We start from the raw sequence: 14,304 nt of genomic DNA, 5'->3' as shown, positions 1-14,304 counted from the left end.
CTGAACTGTAGTGAAAACAAGGAGCCATTGGTCACAGATTTCACTTCAGGACACGCATTAGCGCTAGGTTACGCGCTGTGCGCTGTCGCAAAAAACACACACAAACTCACTGTATTGCTGTTGTTCTAAAGAATGCTCTATTTCTTTTCAATCAGACCAATAATGCATACATCTAATTCAGAGATCACCACCAATATAACAGAGGAAAAACGGATGGAATTACATTCATAGACATTGACCCAAGGTCCAGATAGCCAACATCCTTCGTCTTGATGAAAGTACATGATCGCTGTATTATTTTCAGAATCGCAGTACTTTTTTTTAGAATCGCTGCACTCTTTTCAGAATCGCTGTCATTTTTACTTATGATGCATCATGCACCGCGCCCATTAATCAGTTTTCTGATTCTTATTTTTCCTGCTATTCACCACACTAATCACGAAATAATTTTTACTAGTTTCCGGCCTTTGTTACTGGCTTGCCAATTTAGACTGGACATAGCAAAGGCCATCACAAGATAAACTTGAGAAAGGGCGAAGGGAGATAAATCATGCCTCCTAGTCACGAAATTGCTCTATGCTCGTGTCACTACACCATGCCATAGATAAACAGGTACCAGCATAAATGTTCTTCATTTTGTTATCTCAGATTCAAGGTTTGTTTGTTCCAGAGGACAGAGTAATATTACGTCTTATGCAAAAATGGATCACGCTTCCCTAATAATACTGTTTTGCCTTCTGACGTACACATATGCGATCAGTAAGTACATTATCCAACCTTAAATTTCTTTGTTTTTTTCTTCACATTCACCGACTGCTCTTCATAAAAGCGTCATTTCAGAAGATAAATTTTAATCGCTCTCGCATTCTGCGCTGCAAATGTACAATATTTTCCGCATTTTTTTTGAGAATTTATTTTTATTAGGTAGAAATAAATGGATGAGTGACTGAAGAATGTAACTGTTTAGTATTCATTAAATATATTGAGATTTACATTTCATGGCTTTTACATATAATAAATATGTAATTGGATTGTATTATGTAAAATAGTAGTGTAGAACTAAATTCAGTACTTAAAACAATTACAGAGACTTTAAAAATACACTTCATCCGCATGTTCATACTTCTTTAAATTGCAAATGAATGCTACAAATTTTCATCTCAGGGCGAGGTTCAAACTTGGGATAGATTGGTAAACGGTGTTGCCCGTTTCAGGAGAACATCTCTGATTGTTGGAATATATTTCACCAAACCATTTAAGGTTTAAATACTTAGTTTAGCAGAAAACGTTTGCTTGTCTAGTTACATACATACATACATACATACATACATACATACATACATAGTATGTACGCTATATCATTGATATACCACGAGATGTATACATTTTTAATTAAAAAGGAACGAGGCTTGCCGAATTTCGTTTTAATGAAATTTTTTTCAAACGAGTGGTGTATCAAAAATACAGCGTACATACTATACATATATTTTATTTATATCAAATACAAATACGCATACTTGCATTTCAAATGCAGTTAAGATTGACAACAAGCAACTGTGTATTGACAGAATTAATGGAATGAATAAACTCTGCACAGGGCCGGCTTTAGGCCGATTAGACCGATTTGGCCCAATCAGGACCCGCTCTTTCAGGCCTCCAACACCTTATTAATTTTTAAACATATATCTATAGAGAGAAAGTAATTTTAAAGCAATGGAATAAAATTTTAAGTTCAATATCATATAAAACTTGTTTGAAAGTTTATTTCCAAATGCCGTTTTCACAGGGGGCCCCACGCATAAATCCAGGGGCCCTCCACAATGATCCAAATCGCGCTCCGCGTTTGCTAAAGCCGGCCAACTCTTTCATCCACAAAATGTAGTGCTTTTACCTTTTGCGAGTAATTACAAGGCTCGTTGCAAATGATAAGCTGCTTCTTTTATTTTCTGAACTTCTTTTTTCATTAATATAGATTAAATAAATATAAGACACAGTTTAGATTCAAACATCAAAGACGATTTAACTGAAGAAAGTAGAGCACCACAAACACAGCATAGTTAAGTACTTGAACAGTGAACGCGCATCATTTTCAAACGAGTGGGAAATATAAACATTGAAATGAGGTACCAGCAAGATACAGTTCAAACATTTAAATGTATTACAGTTGCTCTAAGTCAGTGTTTCCCAAACTTTTTCGGACCACCTTGGTTATCCTCAGTGCCCTCTACCTTACCCAGTAAAAAGTGGCAACCATGAGCACCTCCCTTGGCAATCACCGCCCCCCTCCCCCAGCGGGTGGTACAGCCCACTTTGCGAATCACTGCCCCCACCCACCCCCACCCAGCGGGTGATACAGCCCGCTTTGAGAATCACTGCTTTAAGTCATTATTAAGATTTGATTAACAGTACTACTGAACATAAAGTTGTTTATTTCTTCCATTTTTATCTCTCCCCTTTCTGTTGGTTTGCGTGACTACATTTTACCATCATTCATCGGTCACAAGGCATCATCGAATGACACAGGCAAAACTCCGCCACGTGAGAGAGAGAGAGAGAGAGAGAGAGAGAGAGAGAGAGAGAGAGAGAGAGAGATGTGGTAGTGGGGTTGGTGAGACTTATCATGTAGACATTTACTTTTATGTTCAAATGTTTAGAAATATTCCATTTCTAGGTGGGGGGGGGGGGGCAACGGGAATTTAACATTGGGATGTCACTTGGGGCACTGCGGGAATGTAACGCGGAAATGCCACTTGGGGTTGGGTTGGGTTGGGGGAGCACGAAGACTGGCAATATTAAAATGTTTGGCTACTATTTAACACACACATCGTACTATCCCGCATCTAGTTTTTCATATGCTATCCAATATACACCCTACTAAATAGCACCCGCTTTTTGATATACTATCTCGTAGACTCTACTATCCAGCACCTATTTTTTTTATATACACGTATTATCCGCCGTTTGTGTCCATATTAAACAATGTATAGACCTCTACGGGACATTTAATGTTAACTAGAGGAAGTACATGACAACATTTTGTTTTGCACTATCCAACACCCATTCTTTGAGTCTTATACACCATCTACGTTTGGATTATTATCCAATACCCTGCACCGATAGTCTCTTTTTGGATATAATTTTGAATCTGTTCTTTCTGGATATCTGTGTTATGGAGGGTAGAGTTAAGACGAATTTTTTGTTTTATAAAAAAAACTTTCTGCCATGGTTTTCCATACTCGTGGTGTTCTTAAGTTGGGAGCCGTCGGTCCTTGTTGATGAGATTTGTTTTTTTATTTATTCAGTCTAGGCCATCTTATGTGGCTGGGTCCTGATGGTTTTGTGATTTAACCACCTTATGAGGGCCGTGTGTTGTATTTCAGATATGGAGGTAGCAACGTATCCTTTGTGTATGTTTTTGGGGAGCTGATATCTACCGCTATGTGCGGTGGCCGGTGATGTTCTTGGATTTCGGACCACCTTATATTCTGTATTATTTAGGGGATCAGGTTAGATGGTACTAAATCTGACACCTACTTTTTGATTCCTATCCAACACCTACTTTTTATTATCATCCAATAACCCGCACCAATAGTGTCTTTTTGGACGTAATTATGAAGAACGTTATCTGTATTTACAAGCTATTTATTAGATGAGAATGGATTTTAGAGGAAAATTTTTAAATAATGGTTTCTGCCATGGTTTTCCTTACATTTTTAAGCTAGTAAGCGTTTGGTCCTTGATCATTGGATTAGTTTCTTATTTATTGAATCAATGTCATCTTATGTGGCGGTGATCTGATGGTTTTGTGATTTACCCACCTTATAAGGACCGTGTATTGTATTTCGATTCTGGAGGTACCAACGCTTCCTTTGTGTATTTTGTTTGGAGGCTTGATATTTACCGTTCCGTGCTGTGTTTTCTGATGGTCTTGGATTTTTGAGCCATTTATATTTATGTATTATTTAGGGGCTCAGGTTAGAGGCAATGCTTACTGGATATTTTCTGTACCAAGCATTGCCGCATTGTGCGACGGGGCCTTATGTGAGTCGTTGCCAGCTTGTATGTTTGGGCCTGATGGCCTGTCATTTTGGCTACCTTATACTGTTTGTGTATTCCTTTAGATTTGAGTTACTGGTTGCACTAGACCCTGGAAAAGAGCGGATTTATGCTTATACCTTGTTATTTCATTAGTCGTCTTGTGTGTAAAAGATCCAACCACATAATGACAAACTATCCAACGTGAAAACATGGGACTCAGGCTTTTCTTTGCTGATCCATCGCACCGAGTTTGTGTCGAGGGGCAATAAAACCCCAGTAAACAATGTCTGTAAGCTAGTTGAATGGGAATCGATCCGCACACGAAATCGTTTACAGTTAAGACTCTATACTGCAAGTCCGGTGGGAATAAAAACACACAAAGAACACAAATGACGACACCCCGGTTCCGTTTTTACACACTTGATACCTCAGCCGGCACATTCCCGAAACGCCCGAGAAGTAATTTAAGTCTAGTTCTGCCCATCTATCACATCCGGGCTATTCACTAAATCCAGTTTTGTGTTAGCTTTATTCGTAATTGGAATCACACTTTATGGTTGTAACTTTCCTATGTATTAAAATTTTAAATTTCGTGTACAATATGTACTTTTTTATGCCCTAACAATCAATTACAGATAAAAGGTCAAAGTGACCAATTGTATTTTGTGCGACCCTGTTAGGTAAGGACAATGTTTACTTTCGGAACGATGAAAAAGGATATATTTGATATAAGATAGTACCGTCAAATGTGATCTCCAACCACATTCTTGACTTTAATGAGCTAAGCTATTTCTACTTACCATAAGCTACTTCCCAATGAGCTTTATGATTCAACTGCATGGACCGAGGCAATTTGAGTGTAAAACACATCCATACAACTAACACTAGCTAATGTTATATAAAATGTATTATTTTTAGTTCGATGATTCTGGTTTCTGAAGAGTCACCCACTGTGGAATGAAAATTATTCTCCAAATGTTTAAGCTGCTCATGTGATTGGAAGAAGTCTGGCTTTGACTGGCGCTTGCAAAACTACGGTTGTTGTTGCTACTGTCAGTATATTGCAACAAATGACTTGGAAGAAGATAATCAATACAACTGCTGAGTAAAATAGTCCGCAGTTGCTGATTTCTTTGTTGCGAACTCAGATTTGCAGTGGCTTTTCCAATGACACAATACACCACAAAGATCTGGTAGAAAAGATGTTTAATTGCTCCATGCCACACCAATGCGAACCAAATCCCTTGTTTAAATTTTGTGCTTTAAGGATGGAACCGTACTCGTTTAGAACAATTGCATTGCTCTCTCTCTCTCTCTCTCACACACACACACACACACACACAGAGTCACATAAGTGGGGTAAATACAAGGGAGGACTTTGTTTTAGTTTGAGTTGAAAATCATTTTAGTAGTATCTTTTTTCAAGAGCTCTAAGCTGTTTTGGACACGGATGGATACATCTACGTATTTCACAAAAATCTAAACCTGAAACAATAAGTACATTTGTAGGTATAGTGTGTGTAAGCACTACTACCATCGCTTTTTTATAGATAGACAGACAATTATTTTCTTTAACAAGTACTGACAATCCATCTACAACACATAACTTCTCTTCCCTTCATCATGTTTAATTTCTATGGAAGACCGTTATGCCGTTTTAAAACTCAGCAGAAAATTTACTTTCTCTGCGTCAATCTTTGGTTTGCCCAAGAAGCAAAAGGCAATTCTATCCTAAGCAACGTAACACACCTAACATTGAAAATCAAATCGTAGAAAATAGATATGGAAATGATAATTAAATACGATAAATTGAATCTGACACTTAAAACAAAATAAATGTGAAAGAGTCAATTTAGAATTCAAAATGAAATATTAATAATTTGTAAACGTTCCTACCCATTTTCTTGGCTTGAAAATGATAATGTTGGATTGCAGATAATTTGGTCTTATACATATTTCATTTGACCTATGCAGTAACAAAGTGTTCAGGAAAAATACAGACATCTTAATGGAAAATTACGCCAAACTATAAGTAAGTTCTCTTACAGAACCCTTTTAGCTCGTAAACAAGGTGAATCATTGAACTTTAGTTTTAGTAAATATCTTGTTGCTTCTTAGAATCATGACAAAAATCAAGTAGGCAAAACTCAGATTTCACAAACCTTAATCACGAACATAAAAGGCAGGAACATAATATAAATTAAATAAAAGTAACCATTTTTGAAAAATATTTTTTCGCGACTTATAACCAGTCTAAGCTTTGACTAACAGCGGAGTTGCTAATATATCTTGTTTATGGGTTAGAATGGATAGATTTACGAGTAACAAGAAGTTTAGAAAATGTACTTTTACAAATTGCTTTCAGTATTAAGAAAACCGTTTCGTAACTGAATATGCCTATGCGAGAGCTTCTGGGTAACTTGTTCGTACCAATAAGAAAACGGTTCACGTTTGTGACATTGAAAATTTACTGGTTACAAAAGAAATAATTACATCCTGTACGATATAGATGTTTTGACCGTTGGTATCTTAATGCTGTAACAAAGCCGATTAGTCTGAAAATGTTCAAATGGTCAGATGACATTCCTGTAAGTGGAATGTTTAGAAGAACACATTCAGAATCTAAACACTGCGTTGCCAAAATTCATTTACCTCTACTTTGTAAAGATTCAAGTGAAACAATTACATCCAAAACGAATTAGACTTTTAAAATCATTGATATTCGCATGTTAGAGGAAGACATTATTTTAAAAATGTTCAAATGACGTTGGTTGGCTAAGACACTATAATGTTTAGCATGCCACGATTTCTGTCATGAATGTTACACCAAACTCTTTGGAAAATAATGTCAATAACTGTGTTCTAGACTTCGGCGATGATCAATTACATTTAACAAGAACTGAATGCACAAGACAGAATTATTCCTTTGAATTTTGGACGTCGTGCCGTGTGAATCGTTAATCAACATTTTCTTTGTGGTGGCAAATTTATAAACAGTACATGTAAATATATGACAAGCGTTGGGACTTAAGGTGATAAATTTAACAGTGTAAGCCGGCTTTCTTAAGTTTCTGAAAGTCACTTTTGGAGTAACTGAACTAGGAAACAAATCTTAGTAACTAGCAAACGACTTTCTTTTCTGGCTGATCGCAACTCTCTTTGTCCAGTGGAGACAGATGGTGTTGGATATGGGTCAATCATGTCTTTTTAAAAATTAATATAATGACGTAAATACTTTCTGGAGAGTGTAGGGTGAAACAGAACGTTGTAGCTTGACTTCTGATTTCTCCTTGGAAATTTGTGCACGTTTTATGACCGTATATGATTCAGGTTTATTTTGACTAGGCTACATATTTTACCTTTTATAAGAGCACCTCTAAACCTAAGAGAATACATTCATTCAGTTTTCAATCTGACAAGATGGAAGTGTCAGACATGTTCAAGGAGTTGTTTGAAAGTTTAGTTCCAGCAAGACATCTGATTAGTACCATCGATATAAAAGTTAAGATATGTGGTATATCTGTTAGCAAAAGTAACACTCGACTCCAGAATGTCCACATGGACAAAGAAAGGGAACCTTTAAGACGGGAAACAAGAAAAAACTTAATATGTTATCAATGTCAAGAAAATGGACATTAGTTTTTTGAGTGTCCCAAGAAAAGAGAAAAGAAGGAGAAAGAGAATTCTGAAGTGCAAACAGAAGAATAACCCATTTCAGCAAAGAAATTCAATAAGGCGAAGCAAGCAAAAGAAGCAATAGAAGCGATAGGACCTATACCGTTACAGAAATTTCAAAAGAGAAAGATGGTAAACAAATTATCCTATGTGAAGTGATATGAAATTTATCGTGATTGTGATTTTACAATAATACATGAAAGAAAACGGAAGTGTTTCTTTGTCTTGATCTTTATCCTTTAGTATAAGCAAATACTAAAACACGCTTTTACTTACAAAAGTGGTGTGTAGGATAGCAAATGTAAGGTGCTGAAATGTAGATATAGGGTGTTTGAAGTAAGTGACTTGGTATTGGTCACTTTACCTTTTTCGTTGGTTAGCAAATATGGGGTGTTAGTCACTCAGAACAGTTTTAAAATTATTATTATTATTATTTTGAGTACATATTTTTCATACTGTGTAAATAAACCAACAATTTTATTTTATTTTCTTTGTTTGCCTATCTGTCTGTATGTGTATTTTGTTTTATAAGTGTTTTGTTCAATAGTTTATTTGTTTGTTTGCTTTCTTATGTAGCGCAGTCTAGAATAGATTATGCAATTCTCGGTATACAGAAAATGGTTAAATTGTAGCAACATGTAACTTGTTTATTTCCAATTGCTCATTAATACAGTAAAAGAATGATCTCTGGACGCTTGTGATGGTGAATTTAACCAACTTATCTTATTATATTTTGTAATGGAAAACTGACTGATAAAATACAGTCTATACCCAAGCATTAAAAACAGCAGCTCTCATTCGTTGTCTTAGTTAATTTCTGCTATGTATGATCGATGCAGACATTTTTCCAGAGATACTTTTATTAATCAGGTAGTCAGCTTGGGATTTATTTTATTCTATTTCAGTTGCCCTTAGATGATAGTATACACCCCTCTTCTACTGGCAATCTTACTGCAGTTACCTGAAGCTGCGACAACCGTCTTATACAGCCAGGCTTAATATTTCTGATTTACAACTTCTAATTTTCAGTCTGATATATGCTACTGTTTGAGAAAACATTAATTTCGGAATTATTTACAAAGGCTTTTCATCAAATATCCGCACAATATTTTATAATATTTCCAGAGAATCCATAGCAACTGTTTTGTTTTGTGAAGAGAATTCCTGTTACTGTTCTAGAACATTTTCCTAATTTAAAGAAAGTTTAAAGAATGTTGATCGTACATGCTAGTGTCTCGAAACGATGTGCGATACAGGAGAAAACCGGTAGATTCATTGCATGATTTCCATGTAATGGTTATCAGCAAGTACTGTGATGTATAGGTCACTTCAACTGACGACAATCCTGTCTTGCAAAGTAAATATCTGCCCACACAACTGGAGATTTACTACGTATTTGATAAGATTTATTATGCTTTGGACAATCAAATCTTCCTCTTTACGCTAAACAGCATGTATGAAAACGTTCCCGTTTTGTAAGTGTTCGTAAGCTAGCTACTTTTATACATTCGCTTGGTAAATATTTCGCGGTTTAACAAATTTCCAACGTATCTGAAACTTCATGTGGTTTTGTTGTGGAAATTAACTTAAGTAATCGAAAGAAGGGACAGGAAAACTTGTCCATATATACGGTAATTTTTCTACAATTCCTTTAAATCTTTGTAATTCTGTACCTTCGTGGTTCATAGCAGGATATACAATGAAATGTACAGACACAGATGCACAAAATAAAATACGATACACTTCGAATAAATTTGTTTCGTAGGGTAACAGTTTTTGTGGATTTCACGGTGGCGCCATACCTCATATTGAAAAAGCTGCTATACGTTACCGACATGTGAAATATACAGCTTTTTCTATATGAGGTATGGCGCCACCGTGAAATCCACAAAAATTGTTACCCTACGAATTTTTTTTATTCTTAACCATTAGATGAAGAAAATCAATGAACTTACGTTCGGACAATTATACAACCTTTAGCTATCCAAGAAAATTATTAGGAAAAAATATCACATTAATTTCACGGATGATTCTCACTGAAAACAGCCCAAATAAACACGAACGCACTAATCAGTTGCATGTGAAAATGACATCTTCGCTAGCCAAGGCTCCGATATGATAAGCCTGTGTTTCTGTAGATAAGGTTATGTTATCGGAACCTTTGCTAGCGAAGATGGTGGAAATGGAAGCGGTGTTGTTTGTATTACTGTATGTCGAGAACCGCAGTGTCTAACTCAAATACTGTAGAGATAGATTGAGGTTTGCTATGCAATTTACTAACATTAAACAAATATGTATTCCTTTTTCACCCTCATATTTTTAAACATCTAAATCAAGTTATGCAATTTGCTGTACATGATCCGTAACGAAACAAACAAAAACGATATTTACAAACTTGAGTAATATTCAGGGCCGATGCAAGGGTATTTTGCCGTCTAGGCGAACACTTCACTATGCTCTCCACCCCACCCACCCTGGCATCGCTTATTATAAACTTTCAAAAATGAATACTGCATAATGTGGCATTGTTCATTATTTAGTCTACATATTTAATTAGAATAAAAGAATAAGCTGACAGTGTTGACATTGTTATTGTTTTCGCTTTGCCTCCATCCCATCTCAATCTTGGCGCCCTAGCTGGCGCTCCAGGCTCGTCTAGTGGTTAAACCGGTCGTGGTAATATTTATTTGAGACAAAACATCCCTAAGTACTTTATCGTTATATATATATATATATATATATATATATATATATATATATATATATATATATATATATATATATATATACACACACATTGGGGTCAAGACTTCAGAGGAGGATTATGCTACTATTGGTTGATAGATAAAATTTAATCTCGTTGCAGGTATACAAGAATCTGGTAGGACTATACAGGTTAGCAACATATCTCCCGGCTCAACGATTAAAGCAGGATTCTGTGCTCAGCACGGTCAGGTAATAATAATAATAATACTCATAATAATAATAATAATAATTATAATAATAATAATAATATTAATACTCATAATAATATAAATAAATAAATAAATAAATAAATAAATGAAATGGTGCTTCAAAAATGCAGAAGACGCAAAAAGCACATATGTGAGGCATGGGTTGATTGTAACAAGGACTACGAAACAATCGTCTGCTTGGGCATTGTATGGGACTTTTCGTTATGTAACCAGAAACATCCGGAGATTCACCGCAAGCAGCATGAGATTTTAGAGAGCGCAGTATATTATTCCTGACAATAAACTGGTTGATGTCGGAATCAAATGGAAGGGGGTTGAATATATTGTTAGTAAATGCACTCATTGCTTTGGCAAGAGTATCGACACAATACAAGGGAGGATATTAGTCAAGAAAAGACCAGTGGTGCCACTAGGGTGGTGCGGGGTATGCGGACCGCACAGGGTGACACCATCAGAGGGGGTGAAACCAAAATGACTGTCTATAAAAGTTTTTAATTTTTGTGCAGGAAGGAGGTCCATGGGGGTGACACCATGAGTTATCCGCACATGACTGTCTATAAAATTTTTCAGTTTTGGTACAGTAAGGGGCTCCAAGGGGTTGACACCGTAAGTTACCGCACTGGGTGACACCAACCCTAGTGACGCCACTGGAAAGGACACCAGAGGAAACGCTCAATCATTTAATATTCATGGACATCTCGAAGCTCTGTAAATGCGAAATAGTCATGAAATAGACGTCATATTCCAAGCTGAAAGAATTGTCGCCATTGAAGAACAGACTAAAATGACACCTACATCTGTAAGAAAATTGTACGAATGGGCTTGATACTTACTCCAGTACTCAGGACGAAACACAATAAAGAAGATAAATAACAACAAAGCGAATGAATACCACAACAGAAGACACGAACATCACAATAGCGCGAAAAGACAATGATTGGAGAGTTTATAAGAGATTAGGAATACATGGAGATTGATTCAGAGTTAAGGGGAGAAAAAGAATGACTGCTCATGTTAGAACAAGCCCAGTCACTGGCGGTCAGAAATGTGCAAACTAGTAAACAAAATGACAAAGATGAGAAGGTCCAGCACTTACTGACAGCAGAGACAGTATGAACGACAGGCTATCAAAGTACCGCTTGCGTTACTCTCTCATTTGTCTTGGAAATGTAGAATGACGTTTGCAGACAAGTGATTTTAACTATCAAAATGCAGAAAAAGGTAAATGCAAATAGCAAGGAGAATATTCTGTGGGAATCAAATATCCAGATCGAATGACCAGAGTATATGGCACAGGATTCAAAGTAGGATATAGCACAAGATGTCACAGAAGGCAGCAGCACAGGATGTCAGAGTAGGAAACAGCACAGGATGTCAAAGAAGGATATCGCACAGGATGTCAAAGAAGTATATAATACAAGAAGTCACAGACGGAAACATGATAGGGTGTCAGGGAAGGAAACAGCACAGGATATCAAAGAAGGATATAGCACAAGATGTCAGAGACCGAAATAGTACAGTATGTCAGATAGCAAAGGATGTCAGGAACAAAGGAAAATGTAAACAGAAATATAACAATACTTGGGGACTCTGGCGTCAAACGTACTGAACAAGGAGGGGATAATTAGTAACGAAGTATAGTAATCCGTGCAAGGAACTTGAGTATGAACAAAAGACAGATCGAACCAATTGTAGCGGAAGCACTTAAAGTAATACCTGAACAATCCAGATACAGCCTGGGATAATTTGAAATTATCTTGAAGCCAGACCTACTACAAAAGAGAACTCATTAGGACGAAAAGAATATCACATAAATTGCCAGAGATACAAGGTCATGAGAAGCGGAAACACAAAATATAAAACCATCCAAAATACCACCATCCGTGCAGTGAAGAAGAAGAAGTAGCAGTAACAGTAGTAGTATTAGTAGTAGTATTAGTATAAGAAGAATAAGAAGAAGACGACGACGATGATGATGAATTATGATCATGTTAAGTACTCTATAAAACAAGCCAACATTTCTATTACTTGCTAATATAACAGCGACTACTGACTTATTGAAAGATTTGTGAGAACTTATTTTCGACATTGTTTACAAGCAATTAAATAGACCATGTTCAATATTTATGACAAAACTTTCTTTAAAATTGTATTCCTATGTCCGGTATTTGTCCGTGTGCCTGTGTGTGTTTGTGGCTAACCTTTGGTTCTATTTCTCTAATATGTACATCTCCTGTTTTAATATTGGACTTCGTGCATAATTTTGCCGAGAATGCAATGAATGTTCCAAGGATTCCATTGAGCAAGAGGATAAATTCAAGCAAGCATCACAACAGTAACTCCAGAGAGCATTATCATTTACTATGCAAGTATTTATGAAATTATTCTCTAACCTAGTTCTTTTTATTGATTTAATTTTTCGTCATTAATATACAGACGACCTTCACTATACAAGCGGACAGTATCATCGCTGCCGAATGCAGCCATTTGACCGTAAAAATATTTGTGGACGGTTCAAACTCCGCGTCCGATACGCTATGTACTAACTTGGAATTAAATAGCTACACCTCACCCAGTGCCCATTGCTTTAATCTGGAGATGAAGGGTGACAATGCAGTTCACGGCGGACATATCATTATCACTGCTGCTGATGGTAGTATTTACTGTTATTTTATCTTTTTCTTCTCTTCGTCTTAATGTCCTTTCTTATTTCCTTCTCCTTTGTATGATTCGTAAATTTCCATTTCTTCCAAAGAATTAAAAATTAAAAAAGTCACATTTCTAATAGTTATTTTATGAATCTCTATGTCCTATTATAGTTCTGTCATTCATATCATAACTATTAATGGTAATTTATTTCAAATTAATGTTCACCATGAGTAAAACAGAACAACAACAACAACAAAAAAATAAAAAAAATAAAATAGAAAACAAATCAGAGTGGCCTGGCAAAGTTGGCTGCTATTCCAGCTGTTAAAATTATTCTAAAATATTTAAAATGTAAAGACCACCCTCCGAATAAAGATAATAAACCTCTACGGTTATAGCAGGTGATGCATAATTTCATATTTTGACGTCATCCATTCTGAATTATTCAAATCTTAGGTTCTTCGTCTAGTGAATCAAGAAACTAGATTTCTTTAATTTAAAAAAATGGTTATGTTATAATTCAAATGTGTGTGCACAGTAGATGTTGGCGCCTGAAACTGATAGGTCTGTCGGTTTGAACTCAGAAATGTTCCTCTGTGTGTGTGTGTGTGTGTGTGTGTGTGTGTGTGTGTGTTCATTTCCCTCTATGCTTAAACTTTATACTTCCTTTTTCATGTAATATAGTAGTTTTCACTTTCTATCTTTCAGATATCATCTTCAGTGGGGTGACCAGTTTTGTTGGCTGAATTGTCATCCACAATGGCTATAGTGCTATTTTTATATGGATTTATACACCACATCTCAATGATAAACTATGTTCGAACAATGCATTATATGCAATTTGATTCGTTTCGTTTTCAGTAGGACCTTTGTCTTGGAAGTACATTCTCTGTACATTAAAAATTACAATAATATCAATAAAAGTGCAACGAAAATATTATTGCTGCTAATAAAACTACTATGGCTG

At 36.0% G+C, this 14,304-nt stretch overlaps 1 protein-coding gene across 1 annotated transcript; it reads left to right on the top strand.

The window, feature by feature from the left end:
* The first annotated feature begins 602 nt into the window (after window positions 1–602).
* LOC149782233 (uncharacterized) lies at window positions 603–14,304 on the top strand. The gene is made up of 4 exons (XM_089934855.1): window positions 603–759; window positions 10,580–10,668; window positions 13,125–13,341; window positions 14,046–14,304. The coding sequence occupies exons 1-4, from the start codon at window positions 702–704 to the stop codon at window positions 14,081–14,083; spliced, it is 402 nt and encodes a 133-aa protein (XP_089790981.1). The 5' UTR covers window positions 603–701; the 3' UTR covers window positions 14,084–14,304.

The sequence above is a fragment of the Sinohyriopsis cumingii genome, chromosome 15, assembly GCF_028554795.1.
Source record: "Sinohyriopsis cumingii isolate HCF-2022 chromosome 15, ASM2855479v2, whole genome shotgun sequence".
Lineage (NCBI taxonomy): Eukaryota > Metazoa > Mollusca > Bivalvia > Unionida > Unionidae > Sinohyriopsis > Sinohyriopsis cumingii.
Note: the sequence above shows the minus strand (reverse complement) of the source record. Positions and strands in the feature narration are given on the sequence as shown.